Source organism: Manis pentadactyla, chromosome 4, assembly GCF_030020395.1.
Source record: "Manis pentadactyla isolate mManPen7 chromosome 4, mManPen7.hap1, whole genome shotgun sequence".
Classification (NCBI taxonomy): domain Eukaryota; kingdom Metazoa; phylum Chordata; class Mammalia; order Pholidota; family Manidae; genus Manis; species Manis pentadactyla.
In genome coordinates this window covers 72,888,616-72,909,248 of record NC_080022.1, presented here as the reverse complement: position 1 = coordinate 72,909,248, position 20,633 = coordinate 72,888,616, and the positions used below count along the sequence as shown (strand labels likewise).

The 20,633-nt window shown below is 43.1% G+C and overlaps 2 protein-coding genes across 6 annotated transcripts in view; one reads left to right on the top strand and one right to left on the bottom strand.

Moving 5' to 3' along the window:
- Positions 1-1,020: 1,020 nt before the first annotated feature.
- On the bottom strand, positions 1,021-3,881 carry CCN1 (cellular communication network factor 1). Its single transcript, XM_036890181.2, has 5 exons — positions 3,627-3,881; positions 3,122-3,335; positions 2,418-2,774; positions 2,084-2,295; positions 1,021-1,968 (listed from the first exon to the last, which is right to left on the bottom strand). The coding sequence occupies exons 1-5, from the start codon at positions 3,687-3,689 to the stop codon at positions 1,666-1,668; spliced, it is 1,149 nt and encodes a 382-aa protein (XP_036746076.1). The 5' UTR covers positions 3,690-3,881; the 3' UTR covers positions 1,021-1,665.
- Positions 3,882-4,189: 308 nt separating this feature from the next.
- The window catches only part of DDAH1 (dimethylarginine dimethylaminohydrolase 1), a 213,366-nt gene continuing 196,922 nt past the window's right edge, over positions 4,190-20,633 (top strand). For 2 of the 5 annotated variants that reach the window (XM_057500385.1, XM_057500387.1), the window contains exon 1: positions 6,129-6,598. In XM_057500385.1, coding sequence (XP_057356368.1) covers positions 6,581-6,598 — 18 coding nt within the window. In that variant the 5' untranslated portion in view covers positions 6,129-6,580. The other 3 variants (XM_057500384.1, XM_057500383.1, XM_057500382.1) reach the window with 3 other exon arrangements.

Here is a 20,633-nt window from a genome sequence, read left to right as displayed (position 1 = left end):
AGGAAACCTTCTCTCTATAAAAGGTTTATTGTCAGCACTTTCTAAAGATGTAGATTCTTCTAAAACAGGCTACCAACATTTTCACCAACACCGAAGCAGCCTTCTCAACCTCTTCTGGGTCTGTGGTTCAGGTCCTTTCCTTTAGGAATGCTCTGCATCTAGCCTTTAACCTTCTGGATAGCCAACTCTACCGAACTGCTCCCTCCTCCATCAATATAATGTATGTTATAAAAAGAAAAGGGGGATGGGGTAGCTTGGTCCTCATGCTATTGAAAAAGTACTTGAAATTCCTTGCATTCCTTTGGATTTAACAGCATGTTTACCTAATCACCGGCTTATTAGGATTAACACAAGTCGTTGCTTCAAGCTCATTCAGTGAAAATAAACTGACTCCTAAGACTCCAAATTTTTTTTCTCTGATCCTAATCAGAGGTGAATTTTTAAGTAGTTTCCCTAAATTTTATGAACAATATTGGAAAAACATAAAGTTATAAACAAGTAACTTTTTATAACCCATTTCCAACCATACTTAATCTTGCCCATGGATTTAGATATGGGCAGCCTGGGCTGTGATCAGTTTTCATTCAAGTATTTCTCCTCTACTGAAGTGACACGCATAACCACCTAGTGAATAAAATGGCAAAGGATTCTACTATACTCACCTCACTGTGATTGGGTGATGGAGACCCTTAGGCTTTGAATTCTTATGAAAATAAAGCACTATTATTTAAATCACAAACTTAACTTCAGATTCCTTGTGCTTTCTTTCGATAATGCCTGGTGTTCAGTACATGTTTTTACAACAGATTAAATGCAAAGACTTTTCTCTACTGAAGAACTAAAAGCAATCATTGTCTTATTGCTGTAGGTTAGCTCCCTGCCATAGCCCAAGCACGGAGAACAGCTCCTGGCACACAGTAGGCATGCAAGAATGGCTGCTGGAATGACTGAATGCATACACTGGACTACTCCCAGTGACTGTAGAGTCTCTAAAAATACTGAATGCCACACACTCAGATATTAGGTAAATATTTCTTTATTAAATGATTAATTCCATAAATAAATTCTTTTCATGAATATAAAATTAAAATCATTTACAAATTATTCCAGTATTACATTTCCCCTCCCTCCCCAAAAGCTACATTTTGATAAATAAAAACATTCAGTCTTAAAACACCTGAATTCTGTTTGCAATTTAGAGTGCAGTGAGCTGCCTCTCATGGACACTCACAGAGTGTCACCTTCAGGAAAGGATGGAACCCCCTTCCGTTTGCTTCTGTTAAAGGATGAAGGCCTTAACTGTCCAACTAATATTATTATCTTTTACAATTGTGGAACCAAAAGGGAAAAAATCTAGAGAAAAATATGTTTACCAAACAATTTACAAACAGAAAACAGAACGTCATCAACATCACAAGCTCCAAAATGAAGCAGTAACACGTGCTCCAGTATTATGAAGCAAAGTATTCTCCAATTGCGGCTGCTTTAGTGTCCATCTCACCAGCACACCTGGCAGTTTCGAAATACCTTAATACCACTCAAGAACGAGCAATTCATCCCTTCTACAATGAGTCCCCTTCATCCCCACCGCCCCACCCGCGTCTCTCTGACTCTGGCACTCTGTTCCCCCATTTGTCCACCTTGTGCTGCCAACCCAGGTGGCATTTAGTCCCTAAATTTGTGAATATCATTGAACAGCCTGTAGAAGGGAAACGCTGCCTCACTGGTATGCGGGCAGTTGTAGCTGCATTTGCAGGACTGGATCATCATGACGTTCTTGGAAAACGTCTCTCCATCTTCGCAGTGGAATCGCATCTTCACAGTCCTAGTCTGCAGGGGCGCGCAGCATCGGCCATCCACGCAGGAGCCGCAGTACTTGGGACGGTACTTCTTCACACTTGAACATCCCGCATAAGTAAACTTGACTGGTTCAGAGGATTTCTTGGTCTTGCTGCATTTCTTACCCTTCTGGAAGGAAGAGGAGGAAGGGAAAATTAGGGACAATGTCTCTTTTTCTTGGAAGAGAGGGTCACATCTGACCCAGCTGCCTGGGAACGGTCTACATGCCACCGCAGGAACTTACTTTCAGGCTGCTGTACATCAGTTGTCCACAAGGCCGCACTTCACAAATGCGGGTTTCTTTCACCAGGCGGCATTCAGGGTTGTCATTGGTAACACGTGTGGAGATTCCAGTTCCACAGGTCTTGGAGCACTGAGACCATGAAGTTGTTTGAACAATACATTTCTGGCCATTTAAAGAAGGGTTGTATAGGATGCGAGGTTCCAGTCCAAAAACTAGACAAAGAGGGAAAATTTCTCAAAGGCACACTGACACAAAGAGATTCAAGTATCATTTCTATAATGCTTCAGGCTAGTAAAGTATTTCAGTATATCTTAGGGACTCAGTCTCCACTTACCAGGGAGCCGCTTCAGGGAGCCGCCTTTTCCAACTGCAATTAATTCATTGTTTCTGGTTAACTCCACCTCTGAGGCATCGAATGCCAGCCCCTTGTCCAGGAGGCCATCCCTGTCGTCCATGGAGTCCTTGGCACTATCCTCATCACAGACCCATTCTTCACAGCACTGCCCGGTAACTTTGACCAGCCGGGGGTTGGGACAGCCCAAGTTGGGAAGAGAGAGTTCTTGGGGACACAGGGGAATGCAGCCCACGGCCCCGTCAATACATGTGCACTGATGTTTACAGTTGGGCTGGAAACTTTCCCCGTTCTGGTAGATTCTGGAGTTATATTCACAGGGTCTGCCCTCTGACTGAGCTGCAAAGAGCACCACAAGAGAAAGGGAGAAGAGAAGGTTAAGATTCCGAATCACGACCTGAAACTCATACATATTTTCTGCTGTTAAATTCAGTTTTATGGTAAAGTTCCCTACCATTCCCCGGGGACTCCAGACCAGAACAATAAGTTAGTCAGGAATCACTTTTCCGTATGCGCTTTTCGCTGGGCCCAGACACACTGAATTGCATTCCAGACTGCTGAAATCATGCGCCTTTCTGCCAGGCTACCGACAACAAAGCATCTCCATACATGGTCTCAAAATTACTAAACTTCTGGACTACGGGGACTATTACTTTTTTAAAGGGGCCAAGCCACAAGCATCTTACCTCTGCAGATCCCCTTCAGAGCGGTGGAGCTGGCGCCGAAATTGCATTCCAGCCCCTTGGTGTGGTCGCAGGGCTGCGTTCTGCTGCAGTCCTCATTGAGCTGCTTGGCGCAGACCTTACAGCAGCCACAGCCGTCCCGTACCAGCCCAACTCCCGGGGCGCACTTGGGCGCCTCCAGGGGGCAGCGGCAGGCGGCGGGGCAGGTGGAGAGCGCCTGGCGGGAGAGATGACACCCGTGAGGTGCGCAGGACGGGCGCCGGGGAAGGGGCTGGAGGGGGGTCTCTGACCCCGTCGGCAGGGGGGATCTCTCTTCCCTTCCAGCCCGGACGCTCCGGACGGCTGCGTCCGCCAGGAGGCCCCCGACGCGTCTGCATGGAGTCTTAAAGAAAGGGCTGCCCCGAAACGCCCCCGAACTTTTTAATTTTGTGTTTCCTGCCGTGGGCAACCTAGGGAAAAGGGAAGGGGCTGGGGTTGCGGACAGGGAAGCAGTGGCAAAAGGACTCACCAGCCTGGCCAAGTGGAGAAAGGTGACGGCGAAGGCGAGCGTCCTGGCCGTGCGGGAGCTCATTGTGGCGCGCAGGAGTCCGGCAGAGCGGAAGCAAAGGCGCCGACAAGCCGGTGCGCAGCAGACGGCCTGACGCGGCGGTGGGCGCTGGGGACTGGCCGGCAGGAGGCTAGGGCCGGGTCGACGAGCGGGCGTCCTTCTGTCGAGGTCCTGGCGGAGGGCGCGGGTGCTGCTCGGGGGCGCTCTCGCTCACGGTCTGCCCGAGCGCCGGGAGCCCGCCTTTTATACGGACCGGCTGCGGCGCCGCGTGTTGCAGTGACGTCGGCTCTGTCTGCGCGTTCCAGAATTCTCAAACATCTCAGGAATGCTGGTTGGCGCGGGCTGCTGCCAAGCGCCTCCCCTGGCTCTGTTGCACCTTTTTTTTGGTCCTGTAACCGTCAAGAAAACAATCTTCCTCTTTTTCCACTTTAAATATCGACTTCTACTGGGAAGGGCTGTCTTTGGCGTGATGGTGGTGATGGTGGTGGAAGGGGCGAAGGGGGCGAGTTCAGAACTTTGCCTGGACTGGGAGGGTGGGAGGACCTGGGTGGAAGGAACAAAAGTCGTTTTGTTTGGTGATGCCGAGTTGACCGGGCAGCCTTGAAAGCCCTCACCCTGGAAGGCAGCGAGCTGTTCGCTTGTTTACAGCGAAGGTGAGAATCAAATCATCTACTGAGAGATGCGAACGGGTAGGGAGAGTGTGTCTGTGAGCCAGGAATCTATGCGTGAACTTCATAGAGGCATCCTCGAATCAAGTCCCAAAGCTTTGGCATGGTCTTTTGCAGCCAAGTTAAGTGTATTGCAAATTAATACCCACAGTGGCATTTATGAATGAGAAGGTGCACAAAAAGCAACCTCCCCTACTGTCTGGCAGATTCCCAGGCAAAGGTTTTCCCCCTCCATTCTCTCCACCCCCAACCTTTTTTTTTTTTTTTTTTTTTTTTTTTCTCTGTCGTACTTGTTTGTTTTCGGAGGTTCCCACTTTAGTTCCAGCCCACTGCCTGGGTTGGAAGTCCGAGAGGAAACATATGCAGGGAGTTCCTGGGGAGGCTGACTTAGACTTCCTCACGGATGCGGGAGATGGGGTAACCTTTCCAGCCTCTGTCACTGGTAGGAGGCAATGCAAAGAGCCAGAAGCGGAACGGACCACCGTGGAGTGATTTGTGCTGAGACCATTCCTGCATATACTGCACGGCCAGCCAGATTCCCTCACTGTTGTGCCCAGTGAATCTCTGGAAGACGCAGGCTCCTTAAAGCTGAAAGTTCTGCACAGTTTTTAACTCCTTTCCTTGGAACCACTTAGAAGCCTCTCATTTTGAGTAAATTGCAATGCTTTTCTCTCCAAGTTCAGAGAAATAAGAGATTTTAGATACAATATTCTGTACCAAAATGTTTGATTTTAAGATCCTATTCTATCTGCAACACACTCAGCAGAAGACCCCCTACAAAGCAATTTAGTTTCACGTCACCAATATCGCTAGTATCACTGATAAATTGCCCCTCCAAATTTCAAAAACTATCTTCTTGTGTAATTTTAATAAACACACACACAAGTAATTATGCCAATCTCTCACTTATATGTGCTCTAGAACTCCTCCTCCTTTTATTTGTAATTTAGCAGTCTTGCTTAAGAAGGCCTTCAGTGCCAGCTGTTCTGGGAATGACTCTGATAAGCACCATGAGAAGCTGTTCTTAATGAAAGCATTCTTCCAGGAAAGAGAACTGTGGCAGGAAAGAGTTAAATTTCATGCATTCAAAAGTGCCCTTTCCTAAGTCTAAGAGGCTTGTACTGAAGGAGTAGGATCTTTAAGGGTTTGTGGGAGGGGTTGGGGGAGGGCGGACGTGGCTTCCAAGACAGGAAATTGTCAGGTGTTATGCAAAGAAAGTGAGGAAAATCTGGGCCTTACCTCCTACTCAAGCCAATTCATCAATTATTATTTAGAAAATGTTTGTTTCCTCTATTAAAGTGCCCATATTGTTTCCTTCTTAATGAAGTGACTAGGGACGGAGGTGGATAGGCTCAGCACCCGGTGAGAGGAGGCAGTGGAGAGGGAATGGAGAGGAGCGTTCCTGGCTTCTGTTGTGGCGTCTTTTCTATTTGACTTCATGGTTGTAAGTATTTCCAGATGGTGAATCAGACACCAGACGTAACAATATTTCCATATTTGGGTATAGCAGTAGCCTGCGTTTTTAACATTTTTCTGCCTCTGTTATCCAACCACAAAGCATTCTTGACAGCTTCAAATGTTGTTAAATATAGACTTAACTTCTGCTCCCAGAGCAGGAAATTCTTTGGAATTATTTGTTTTTCACGCAATCTATCATGATTTAAAATAAAATTACAGTGGATGATCTAACTGGTCCGTGTATATACCTTGTTCCTTTATTGAAGTGTGAGTATGTATGTGAATGTGTGTGGGGCAGGGGGTGGGGTGGTGGGCGGCGTTCCCGCAAAGAGATTCAGTCTGCTGCACAGCGTTCAAACACACACCATTCCAGAGATTCCTTTAAAAATCAGATGAAAGTTTTTTTAACAAGGGTGTGTGGATTGGTTTCTGGACTTGAAGCGGGGACTCTTGGAGGATGAGTTTGCCCCAGAGGAGAAACTAAGAGAACCTTACTGTCAGCTGCCCAATTAAAGGAGGGGAGGAAGAGTTCTAGAAGGGGGATGGGGAGCTGGAGCAAACGCGGCGAGGCGGTGCGGGATCGGGAGAGGCTGGTATAACCTATGTGCACAGCCTTTCCAAATACTATGTCCTGGTTCGCCTGCTAGTAAACGACAGCATTAGGCGAGAGGAACCGCAGCCTGTCGTGTCCTGCTCAAGGACGGTCCAGGCACCTCAGACGTCCCGTCGCCTTCTCCCCTTCTCTGCTGAGAGCGGCAGATCAGTTCACGTTGACAGATTGGCGGGGAAATGTGCAGATGTCTGTGGGTAAGTGTCTTCGGGTGCTAATTCTGCATGGTTCTTTGGCTCTTCTTCCTCGCTCCCTCCCTGTGCGGGTGCCCCCACGACGCGATCCCGAGCCGTCTAGTTTCCTTGGACTGCAAAGCACAGAGAAGGGGCTGCTTGTCTTCAGCAGCTCCTGGCTTTGGACTGAACGACGGGGACATCTCTCAACACTGCTGCCAGGCAATTTGGGGCCACCAAAAGACGGGTTCACTTTTGGCGACCACTGAGAATAAAAATCACCCTAAACCTGGTGACTTCGGTTTCCTAGTCCTAGACCAGTGGTTCTCAAACTTAAGCGTGTTCTCAGAATTACCTAAGACACCAAACCTGAGGGCTGGTTAAATGACTGACTGCTGATCTCCCGCCCCTCTCCCCGAATTTCTTACTAGCTGCTTGTTACCAAGTCCAGAGGTGGTGCTGTGCTGCTGGACCGGGGAATCACACCCCGAGCACTACTGCCTTGGACGACAGGATAGCTTGTAATAGCTGTGTGTTCGTGTGTGCTCATAACTAGGTACTTGCCTGCACACCCAGTCTCACTCCACTTTTTATAGCCACTTAATGAACAGAACAATTTAGTGACTGCGAAAGGCCAGCTTTAAGGTGGCGCCCACGCGCCATGCTGTTTTTCTCCACCGCCCTTCAGTCCCCGACGCTCACCCCCGTGGAGTGATCGCGGGGAGGACCAGTGGGAGCCGGGATGGCGGCGGGAACTGGGTGGCAGACGTGCCAGGAGGACCTCGGCTGCCCTGGGATCCCTGCGGAGGCAGCGCAAGGGGCCGCGCGGCGAGAGGGCACGGGGTCGGGGTACCAGGGCGCGCCCGGCCGCTGGCTGCCCGCCGCCCCCTGCCGGCCCGCGCTCCCCAAGCCGCGGCCGCTGACAGGACTAGAGGTTTCCGGCGGGGCGGGCGCAGGACGTTTCCAGCCCCAGCCCATATTTGGTGAAAGTCTTTTAAGACTCCGTCATCCAGCTCTGGGGGGCGGCGGCGGCGGCGGCCCTAGAAATGGGTCGGACAGCCGTGCGCTAGCCGCGCTGCTGAAAAGTGCCCTCACCGGGCCTCGCACTGCCGGCCCCGGGCTTTGCGGGCTCGCCGGCTCGCGGTCGCGGGGAGACTGCCGCTGCGCAGCCCCAGCCCGTAGCCCTGTGACACCGAGGCCAGCCGTGCGCTGCGTGGGAGGCTGGCGCGGAGGGGGCCGCTGCCCGGTTGTGTCACTTTTCCCATCCATCCCACTGTTGACTCGTGCTCCCAGCGGGACAACGAGTTGCTGGGCTGTACCAGACTTAGAGGGTACGCCCAGGAGCGGGGGTGAGGATCTGTGTGTTAGAGGGTGGCGTTTGCTCAGACATCGAGCCCACCCGAGATGGGACATGGAATTGACTCTGGGAGGAATTATCCCTAGAAGGGAGAGATGCTAGCGTTTGCTCTAGGTTCCTCTCATAGGCCACAAACTGTTACTCTTCTGCCCTTCAGTAAGTTCCATGGTGGCGGGAGAACCCCTGGAAAGGAAGCCCTGGCTCTGCCATCCACAAGCCTGCAACCTTCGGGGTAAACTGCTCATACTTCCTAGATCGTTTATCCTTCATCAGTAAATTGGAAAAGGAGACAGCAGATAGTAAAACTGGAGCAGTCTCTTTCCGGGCTAAATGTCATGCCATCCCTGCCTAATAATGACATAGACGAACATTTATATAAGGTTCACTCTATATCTGGCACAACTTTGAATACCCGTTTTGAATGGATTCATTTAACTCTCCAATGCCCCACAGAGACCCTCTTGTTAAACCGTTTTCTATCTAATTGAACAAATGGAGGCACAAAGGTGACTAGCCAAAAGGTAGCCACCTAGCAGGTAGCAGAACTAGATCCAGGCATCTTCATTCCAACAGGCTTTACATGTACCCACTGTTCTGTATGGCCTGCTCCCCATCTCTTACTTCAGACTTGTAGGCCTGTCCCCTCTCCTGGAACTTTACCTTTATTTAACTCACAATTTATACAGATATTACAGAAGAAATGCATCAGATAGAAAATAGTTGATAAGTTAACTGAAGCTGTGCTAACCTCTGAGAAGTACCTAATGTTCTAGCTCTTGGGAAGGGGTGTTGCATTTTAACAGAAAAGTCTTAGTGCAAGTACATTTATACCTTAGACTCTGAGGCACTTGGCAGTTCTTTCTAACATCTCACAAGCCACGCTGATCAGGCAGTTCCTGCTTCTGGAGTAAGGCTTGGCCTGGTGGGAATTGCATTTGCCACTGAGATAGTTTTCAAGGTCACTTACTTGATGGTGGCCTGAGTGCTCTTCATGGGCTGAATATGTTTTCAACCTGTTTTTCCCAACACATGTTATACATATGTATCAGGGACAATTGTTTATCCTCTCTTAACCCCAGATGTATTCAGAGGTCATAATGTGTCATGGCCCTGTGGTAGGCACTGGTGACATAAAAAAGAGGGCTTTTATATTGACCTTCCCCTGGAGGACTCTGCAATCTGTTGCTGAAGAGCATACAATGTGCCATGTGGACACTTCTCTTCCTGAGGAGCGAGGGTAAAACCACTCTGAGACTGAAAGGATGAGCAGGAGTCTGATACAGGGAAGGATATTTGAGACAGAGGGAACAGAGCCTCAGCTGTGCTTGACGAGCATCCACCTAGTGTAAGTGGATCATAGATTCCTAGGAGGAACTGGCAGGAGGGGTCAGCTGGGACCTTCTGCACATGGCCTTACCTGTCACAGCACCAGGACTCTGGTAACAGGCAGTGGCGAGCCACATGACATTCTATCCTGGTTTCCTCATCTGTAAGGTAATGGGGTCGCCCTCCTTCAGGCATGTACACTGAAGGGTTCCCAGGGGTTAGCCAGGTAACAGAATGCCATTTCAAGGATGAGTGCCTGCTGATACTTGGCTCCATGTGCAGGACCATGGGGACAGAGGGGGCCAACCATGGGGGGCCTTGGGCTCTGGTAGGTGAAAATATAGATCCAGTGTTTGCAAGCTTTCTCATTTTTAAAAGAGATACCAGAGATCTGGATTTTTCTGTGAAATATTTTAATTTTTAAATGTTGGCAGTTAAAAAATAACAATGTAAAATGTCATCTAAATTCATCCTAGGATAACAGAGAAGTCAATGTTTGGGGACTGTCAGTTGTAATCTCTGGACTGAATGGCTCTAAGGACCTGTCCTAATCCTAATCCTGTTATTCTCAGTCACTCATGAAATAACCAGGAATACACCCTGGGCTCCATTAACTGTCCGGTTGACTAGCCTTTCATTTATTTAGGAATCAAGTCTGCCACTTGACTCAGTTGTAGGAGTTTATACTTTATCAACAAAATTGAAATGAGTCTTTCTCTCATTTTCCACCTTACTCCCCAAACACTATTCAGTCTCCCTCTTTCTTCTCCCACTGAATTTATGCTGTAAGCAGCCGGAAATGCCTTGGCACTATGATAGGAAACACTTTTTCTAGGATACTTGTATCCAGTGGGAACAAGATCTGTTTATTTCCTCCACCTGGCACCTGTCCACAAGAAGCCAGCATTTCTAACCTCCTTATCTTACAGAACTGCTTGTTTTGTGATAACACAGATACATTTCTTTGGAATAGATCGAAAGGCACTTCTTCCACTCCACCCTGCAATCCATCCTCTAGACAAGATTGAGCAATATGAAGAATATTAATTATAAGTCAGTCATTATCAAATGGGTTGGCTTCAGATTGAAGCAATTAAGAATTAACCTCCACCTCTTGTGTTTTATTTCCAGAGATACCTGTCTCTCAATGGCCCACTTAAAACCACACATACCACATTCAGAATTTAGAAAGGATTTGATATGGGCACCATATATGAGTAGACAGATTCTACAGAGAGATAGAAGCCATTTATTTATGCCAGCTTTTTGCCGGTCTGAGGACTAAAGTGTAAAAAAAGGATTCCAGCAGTTGGGGTGATTATGTGAAATAAAATATAAGGCATTTTCAAGCTTAGCAGGATGCTTGGCACATAGTAAGTGCATAGTAAATTATAATTACTCCTACAGCTAAGCCACACCATTCCCTTCACTTTTACTACCATTAGCATATAATGAGCTTGCCTTATTCTCTAGAGAATATTCTGTATTCTTTAGACTAGGTAAATTCTAGTTATAAAATCATTTGATAGATGTTATATAGGGGAGGGGATTTAAAAGGCCCATCCAGCCCAGTATGCTGGTGCACTGGAGCCCCAGTGGCCATCTAAGAAATCACTCAGATGGCTTTGCCTGTAATGAAATTGCAACTTTGCCTATGGCAGTGATGAACCCTATGAGGTTTTGCCTTTGGTTCCTTCATCTATAAGATGATGGGGGTGCCCTGCCTCATGGGTCATGCATTCAAGTTTTCCAGGAATCAGCCAGATAGAAAACACCGTGCCTGAGGGATTAACACCAGGCACACTTGGCCTCAGCTATGGGGAGCCATGAGGATAATTGTATCTACGGGGCCTACGTTTTGCCTACCAAAGACTAAGCAGTTACTGTATATAGATGAGTTAGCAATCTCATCTAATGTTTATAATCTTATAGAATATTTATTGCCATTTAAAAGCTGAGAAAACAGGCTTAAAGTTAGTAAACGGTGGGAGGGCACAGAGCTGCTAAGGTGGAGTAGATGTCTATCTCCAAAGGCAATTTGTTTGAGAGAGAACATGGTCGTCACCCTCCCTTGCCATGAAATCTGCCTTAAAGTTTAGGAACTTGCCCTCAATTTTTTGACTTCCCCTTAAAAACTGACTGTGAATGTCACTTAAATGTATTTCTAAATGGGTCTTGAGCTTTTTTGTGTTTTCAGTACTGTGATCCCAACTTCTTTAGGAGAGTCTGGTAATCAAAGAGGTGAGCAATAAAAGGGCTCCCTCCTCAGGGACCCATGCCTAAGCTTGCTCCTATTTCCTCTGAAGAAAAAGAGATGTGTCAGAGCAGAGGAGGAACTCAAAGACTGAGAGATACTTCCACTGTAACTTAGTCATCACTATTGATTTTGTTACCTGAGGCAGACAGAGATGCCACCTCCCATGACCACTGGTTACCCTCACAGTGGCCTCTGTTACTAAGCACGGAGCCCTGTGGGTGCCCAGCAAGCTCACCCTGTGTGAGCCTGGGATGTGGGAATGGGGTGGAGTGTCTGAGGTTATGACAATAAAGAGAAAGCATAGAGCAATTTGAGGCTAGTCCCAGGCATTTCTTTTAAATCTTTATCCTCTCTCCTTTGATTAGATGTTAACTTTTAAAAAAAGAAAAGTTTTTTAAACAATCTGATTTTTTTAGTTATTTCTATCTTTTTTCTTAATTTTTTAAAAAACATATAATTGACATCTGTTATATTAGTTTCTGGTGTACTACATAATGATTCAATATATGTGTTTATTGGGAATTGATCACCAAATAAGTCTAGTTAACACCCATCACCACACAGTTACAATCTTTTTCTGGAGAGAACTTTTAAGATCTACTCTCTTAGCAACTTTCAAATATAAAATGTAGTATTATTAACTACAGTCCCACACTACATTAAATCCCCAGGATTTGCTTATTTTCAACTGGAGGTTTGTACCTTCTGATCATTTAAACAGACCATTCTTAAAGGACAAAGGGAATATGTGTTCAATGTTTGAAATTTCTGGGGCTCTGGGAAATGCTGCTAGGGACTTATAAAGTGTAGAATACATACTAAAACAGTGCAGATCCAGAAGAAATATGGTTCAGTTCAATCTTAGAAGTATACTACATATGACAGTCTTCATGCTAGGCTCCTGCAACTCCATTATGGCTCCTGCAGCCTACAGAAGATGTAGGGCCTTCAACAAATTATGCAATACAGTGATCGGTGCTGTAGGCACAGGGCTGCCGAGTTGCTTTAAAAGTACAGACAGAGGACATCTAACTTTGAGTCCCATCCTTTAAAGATGTGAGATCTCTGTGCAGGTTATATATTTTGGTGGCTAGGAGGGGTCAGGCACAGTTATACACGGGCACTGACATACACTTTCCCTTTGAAGCTGGCAATTGCAGAGAATGTGTGCATCTTTGTGGGACATTAGCCTCTTAAAATGCATTGATTACAGACAGGAGCAACCTTTTGGGTGCTGTTGGAAATTTCTATCACTGTGGATACTTCTTTATGGAGGAAAGAGAACTGACACAGGACACCTGCCACAAGCCAAATGCCTTAAAGATTATTTCACTTAATGTTCAAGAGAATTCTCTAAGATGAACATTTTAACACCTTTCCAAACTTAGGAAGTGGGAGGTTCAAAGAAGTAAGGCAACTTGCCCAAGATGAGACAGTTACAATGTGACCAAGCAAGAGTTCTAACCCAGACTTGTCTGTCTCTAAATCCTGTGCCCTTCTGCATTTCTGCTCCCCCATCTTTATTCCCTGAGTTTCCCCTCCCTTTATGAGTGTTTGCTCTTTTTCTATTTTCTTTCATTGTTACCACCTTGCCTTTATAGAGCCAGCCTATTCACCTTTTCTTAACACTTTAAGATCCTAGGTGTTAAAGTCTTTGAACCACTGGTAAATCTCACTTCTAAAAAGAGGTGCAAATGAAAGTAAATAGGGTCATTACCATCATGTAGGAATCATCATCATCGTCATTATATTCAGAGAGTAGCATGGTGATATTAGGCCAGCACTTACATTTTCTTCCTTGCTAGGAACTTTGTAGAATGTTTCCAGTGTATGTGATTTCTGTTTTCTAGGGACAGATACCAGGTTCCAAAGGATGTGCAGTTTAATCAGAAGCCACAAAGTATAGTTTGGGGATTTTGTGTTTGAAAGTCAGCAGGGAAGTGCAGTGGCATTCGAAGCCTGTACTAGAGTGCTAGAGGCTCTGTAAAGGCTGGGTGGTGAGAACACAAGAAAATAAAAAACGAGAAAGTAGTCATAAAGAGAGTAGAAGTTGGGAGTTAGATAACTACATGAAGAGAGTGTCAGACAAATGCACTAAGGTGTGTGTGTGTGTGTGTGTGTGTGTGTGTGTGTGTGTGTGTGTGTGTGTATGTGTGTGCATGCAGATGTGTTCATGTTTTCAGAGAGGTGAGGCTGGGAGAGATGCAATGAGAAGTACATAATGAATTATAACATTCCTGTGGATTCATTATCTTTTCTTGTTACCATGACTAATTTGGACCATGACTTTGGACATAAATTTGTTACCATGACTCTACTCATTTTTCTTTTCTCTGGGATTTTTACATTTTCTAAGTCATTACTCTGTTGTTTTTGAATAGAGAAGTTCTTAAGTCTCAGCCCAGGAAAGGTAACCAGAAAGGGCCTTCTTCAATAGCTGGGCCATCCTGCAAACACTATTTTCGAGGGCTTGTGACTTTCGAGGGCCAAGAAAGGGGGGAGGGCATGAGGGTGAGGGTGAAAGCAAACCAAGAAAGACTTCTGAAGTGACATAAACTGAAAATTGAGACAATTTCCACTTGAAGTCACCTCTTTATTTATTAGCCATTAATCATTTGGAAGCAAAGTCAGTCAATTTAGCACCATGATGGAAAGCTAAAAACATGAACCACCTCTTAGGGCCAAGGCATCCAGGTTTTGATTCTTTGTAAATGTTTCTCTTTTGGAACACAATTTGGTGTCAGTATATAGGAACTAAAAACCTTGCCAACTTGTGAGTAATGAATCTCTGCTTTCTTTCAGAACACTGTGGGGAAAGGAAGGGCAGATTCATTCAGATAAAACCTTGACCCACCAAAAATCTCATTGAAGGCTGGAAACAAATTCACTTTTTAAAAAATGTTCTAAAAATGTAAAAAAAATTTTTTTAAATAAAGAATGTTTAAAAAATCTAATGAAACTCAGAAAAGGGATAATAAGCCTCTGTTTTTTGTTCCATCTTGGATCTGAAACCTTGTTTTAAGTGTCTAGACTATCACACTGAGTACTATCTATACTCCTTTTGATCTTGCACTTGCCTTGAAAAGGACATTTATTAAGTGATTGCACCATGCAAGAGTTTGGGGATACAAAGACTAAGATGTAGTCACTGACTTTAAGGACTTCAACACAGTCTAGAGCAGTGTGAGCACGTGTAAGTAATGTGTGTGTATAAATACTGTGTAATAAGTCCCTTCATAAAGGTACAGTGTGCATGAACTGCTTCAGGATGACTGTGTGAACAGGGCCCCATACTAGGGATGAGGTCTCACTGCACTGGTTGGTGCTGCACTTGTAACTTCCAATGCGTCCTATGCAAAGCTTGGAAGAACAAGTTGTATTTTCTCTTCTTGGATTTAATTGACTATGCTTAGGACATTCTATCAGTATAAGCCTTAGGGTCCTCTAACAATATTTCATTAATAAGGAATTGAGTATTTTTGTTTTGAATTCCTTTCCACTTCCTTCGGTAGCAATCTAGGCTTCCTGGTGTTTATAGCCTTTTAGGTAAACTCACATCTTCTGGTGCTCCAATGATAGTTAATGGACATGTGAATTATATTCTTGGCCTTACCTGCAGTGGTACATGGTGAATCTCAAGATTTCTGTTATTTGATTTTAAAGGTAAGCCCAGTTATTTGAAGCCTTTTCCTAGGCAGCTGATCACAATAGAATTGGGCAAGAAGGGAGAGCATATTGGATAAGAGGACCTGCTGTAGGATCCTAGTACATTTGGAGGCATTTTAGAGTACCATTTAATTTGATTCTACCATTGTTTGTTACTTCCTTTCTTTTGTTTACTTTAGGTTTGGTTTTCTCAAACTTGTCAAGCTTCTTAATGTGGAGGTTAATGATTTAAGATCTTTTTTCTTCTTTCTATTATAAGCATTTAGTGAGATGGATCTTCTAGTCCTACTTCAACTGCATCCCACAAAGTTTGATATGTTGTGCTTTTATTTTCATTCAGTTTAAAGGGCTTTCTAACTTTCTTTTTAATTTTTTAAAAATATCTTTTCTTTTTTATTGAGGTACAAACAATAAAATGCACAAATGTTAGTGTACAGCTCAATGAATTTTGACATATGGGTAAACTCATGTAACCATCACCCAGCTCAAGGTATTAAACATTCTCACTAATTTTTCCCTTTACACCAATCTCACCCCTCTTTCCACCGCTCTTCTCTATGGCAACTACCATTCTATTCTTTGTGTTTATAAGTCTATTTCTATTTTGTTTGTTTGTTTATTTGTTTTGTTTGTTAGACTCCACATATAAGTGAAATAATATGATGTTTGTCTTTCTCTGACTTATTTCACTTGGCATATAGCCTCTAGATCTATCTAAGTTGTCACAAATGGCAATATTTCATTTTTTTTTACTGCTGAGTAATATTCCATTGTATATATGCACCACCTTCTTTATCCATTCATCTATCATTGGATACTTAGGTGGCTTCCGTATCTTGGCTATTGTAAATAATGCTGATACAAACATAGAAGTACATTTATCATAGGAGTATTGAAATCTCCAACTACAATTATGGATTTGTCTATTTCTCCTTTTATTTCTGTCAGTTTTTGCTTTGTGTGTTTTAAACATCTATTATTAGGTGTATAAACATTTAGGATTGCTACATCCTCTTGATAAATTGACTCTTCTGTAATTATGAAATGACTGTCTGTGATAATAAATTTTATGTGTCAAATTGACTGAGCCATGGAGTCCCAGATATTTAGTCAAATGTTATTCTGGGTTTATTCGTAAGAGTGTTTTAAGATCAGATTAACATTTGAACCAGTAAACAGAATAAATCAGATCACCCTCCCTAATGTGGGTGGGCAGAATCCAAACAGTTAAAGACTTAAATAAAACAAAAAGGCTGAGTAAGAGAATCCCTCCTGCTGAGTATCTTCTAGCTGGGACATTGTTTTTCTTTGCTCCCTTTGGACTTGAACTGAAACATCTGTTCTTCCTGGGTCTTGAGCCTGCTGCTTTCAACTGAAACCGCATCATGGCCTCTCGTGGGTCTTCAGCTTGCTGGCTGCACATCTTGGAACATGTTAGCCTCCATATTCATGTGAGGCAATTCCTTATAATAAGTATCTTTATTGGTTCTGTTTTCCTGGAACTCTGACTAATACACTCTTTTTACCCCTCATGATAGTCTTTGCTCTGAAATCTACTCCCTACTCCAGCTTTCTTTTGATTAGTGTTGGCACACTGTATTTTTCACTCCATTACTTTTAATGTATTTGTGTCTATATTTAAAGGGGTTTCTTGTTTTGCTTGCTTATCCAATGTGATAGTCTCTACTTTTTAATTGAGATATTTAGACCATTCATACTTAGTGTGATTATTGATATAGTTAGGATTCATCTGTCATCTTATGGCTTCTATTTGTCCCATCTAATCTTTATTCCCCTTTTCACTTTTTCTTCCTTTCCTGGATAGAATTTTTTTTTAATTTTATTTCATTCCTTTTATTAGCTTATGAGCTATAACTTTGTTGTTTTATTTCAGTGATTGCTTTAGGGTTTATAATATGCAATTTAACTTTATCATAGTCTACCTTCAAGTGATGTTATATTGTTTCACATATGGTATAAGAACCTCATACTTTTAAGAATTTTCTCTTCATCACCAGTTTAATCAATTTGATTGTGATGTGCCTTGTTGTAGTTTTCTTCACATTTCTTGTGCTTAGGGTTCTTGGATCCATGACTTTATAATTTTTAATAAATTTGAAAACTATTATGAGCTGTCATTACTTCCAGTACTTTTTGGTCTCACCTCCGTATTTGGAGACTCCTTTTACATGTATTGAGTCACTTGATATTTTTACCAATTTACTGAAATTCTGTTCATTTTAATTTGTCTTTTTTTTTCTCTCTGTGTGTTTCATCCTGGATAATTTCTAATGCTATACTTTCAAGTTCCTTAATTTTTTCTTTTATGATAGATATTATATAAACTGGTAATCACATTTATTGTATTTTTCACCTCAGACATTGTAATTTCCATGTATATTCGGGTCTTTTAAAATACTCTTCATGTTGCTATGTAGCATGGTTAATCTTTCTATGACCTGGCCTGTTGAATATATGGAATATAGTTATAATAATTATTCTAATATCCTTTTCTATGAATTTTATAATGTGTCATTTCTGAGTCTGTTTTTATTGCTTGATTTTTACTCCTTAGTATAGACCACATTTTCCTGCTTGTTTGAATTCCTGGTAGTTATTGATTGGATGTCAAACATTGTATCTTGTACCAAACATTGTACCAATTATACCTTGTTGGGTGCCAAATATATTTATATTCCTTAAAATATTCTTAGATTTTGTTCTGGGACATAAAGTTAAGATACTTGGAAACAGTTTAATCCTTTCAAGTATTTTTTTTAAGCTTTGTTAGAAACCAGAGCAATATTTAGTCTAGAACTAACATGTCCCTATTACTAAGGTAAAACCTTTCTTTTTTTTTTATTTTGGTATCATTAATCTACAATTACATGAGGAACATTATGTTCACTAGACACCACATATCACCAAGTCCCCTCCACATACCCCATACAGTCTCTGTCCATCAGCGTAGTAAGATGCTATAGAGTCACTATTTGTCTTCTCCATGTTGTACAGCCCTCCCCATGCCCACCCCTCATTATACATGCTATTCATAATGCCCTCTTTCTTCCCCCCCCTTATCCCTCCCTTCCCACCGATCCTCTCCAGTCCCTTTCTCTTTGGTAACTATTAGTCCATTCTTGGGTTCTGTGAGTCTGCTGCTGTTTTGCTCCTTCAGTTTTTTCTTTGTTCTTATGCTCCACAGATGAGTGAAATCATTTGATGCTTGTCTTTCTCCACCTGGCTTATTTCACTGAGCATAATACCCTCTAGCTCCAACCATGTTGTTGCAAATGGTAGGATGTGTTTTCTTCTTATGGCTGAATAATATTCCATTGGACACTAAAGTTGCTTCCAATTCTTGGCTATTGTAAATAGTGCTGCAATAAACTTAGGGGTGCATATGTCTTCTTCAAACTGGGCTGCTGCATTCTTAGGGTAAATTCCTAGGAGTGGAATTCCTGGGTCAAATGGTATTTCTATTTTGAGCTTTTTGAAGAACCTCCATACTGCTTTCCACAATGGTTGAACTAATTTACATTCCCACCAGCAGTGTAGGAGGGTTCCTCTTTCTCCACAATCTCGCCAACATTTGTTGTTTTTTGTCTTTTGGATGGTGGCGATCCTTACTGGTATGAGGTGATATCTCATTGTGGTTTTAATTTGCATTTCTCTGATGACTAACGATGTGGAGCATCTTTTCATGTGTCTGTTGGCCATCTGAATTTCTTTGGAGAACTGTCTGTTCAGCTCCTCTGACCATTTTTTTACTGGATTATTTGATTTTTGTTTGTTGAGATGCATGAACTCTTTATATATTTTGGATGTCAACCCTTTATTGGGTCTGTCATTTATGAATATATTCTCTCATATTGTAGGCTGCCTTTTTGTTCTATTGGTGGTGTCCTTTGCTGTACAGAAGATTTTCAGCTTGATATAGTCCCACTTGTTCATTTTTGCTTTTGTTTCCCTTGCCCTGGGAGATATGTTCATGAAGAAGTTGCTCATGTTTATGTCCAAGAGATTTTTGCCTATGTTTTTTTCTAGGAGTTTTATGGTTTCATGACTTACATTCAGGTCTTTGATCCATTTCGAATTTACTTTTGTGTATGGGGTTAGACAATGATCCAGTTTCATTCTCTTACATGTAGCTGTCCAGTTTTGCCAACACCAGCTGTTGAAGAGGCTGTCATTTCCCCATTGTATGTCCATGGCTCCTTTATCATATATTAATTGACCATATATGTTTGGGTTAATATCTGGACTCTCTATCCTGTTACTGGTCTGTTCTTGTGCCAGTACCAATTTGTCTTGATTACTGTGGCTTTGTAGTAGAGTTTGAAGTTGGGAAGCAAGATCTCCCCTGCTGTATTCTTCCTTCTCAGGATTGCTTTGGCTATTCGGGGTCTTTTGTTAAGGTAAAACCTTTCTGAGTACTCCACCTGGTGTGTCATGATTTATGAAGTTTTCACTCTGGCTGGTGGGAACACAAGCTATTCCCAGTTCTATGTGTGCTCAAAGAATTGTTTCCTCTGTTACTTCTAGACAATTCTTTCCCCATCCTTGAGTAGTTTCCCCACCTGAATGCACTGATCAGTACTTAGTGGAAGACATGCAGTCTGTACTTTTCAGGTCTCTAAGGCTTTTTCTCTGTGCAGCATTTCCCTGTCCAATACTCTGCCCTATTATCTTTAGACACTTCAGCTTCCCCAAATACATAGTGTTGTCTTAGCAACTCAGGGAGACTGCTGGGTCTGACTGGGTTCCACTGCCTGCATCACAGCTTGGGTTTTCTTTTCAAGCAGTAAGCTGGGGTAAGAGGGTCTCATCTCCTTTTCCCAACTTTAAACATTCACTACCCTGTACTGTTTGATGTCCTGTGGCTACAAAATGTTGTTTCATATATTTTATATAGTTTAATTATTTGTTCCAGGTAGTAAGGTAAATCGGATCATTGTTTCTCCATTTTAGCTGAAAATGGAAGTCTTGCAATTGGAATTTTGCTGAATAAACTTTATTGGTTCCCTAGGGCTGCTGTAACAAAGTAGCACAAACTGGATGGCTTAAAACAACAGAAATATATTCTCTCACAGTATTAGAAACTACAAGTTCAAAATCAAAGTGTCAGTAAGGCCATCCTACCTCCAAAGACTCTAGGAAAGAAACTTTCTTTTCCTCTGTTAGCTTCTGGAGGATGGCTGTAATCCTCAGCATTCTTTGGCTCATAGATGCATCACTCCAATCTCTGCTTCTGTCTTCACATAGCCTTCTATCCCCTGTGAACTTGTGCCTCTGTGTCCAGATTTCCTTTACTTATAGAGGCACGAGTAATTGGATTAAGGGCCACACCAATCAAGTATGATCTCATCTTAGCTCATTTATATCTGTGTCTTAGTTTGGGCTAACATAAATGAATAACATAGAGTAAGTGGCTTAAAAAACAAACATTTATT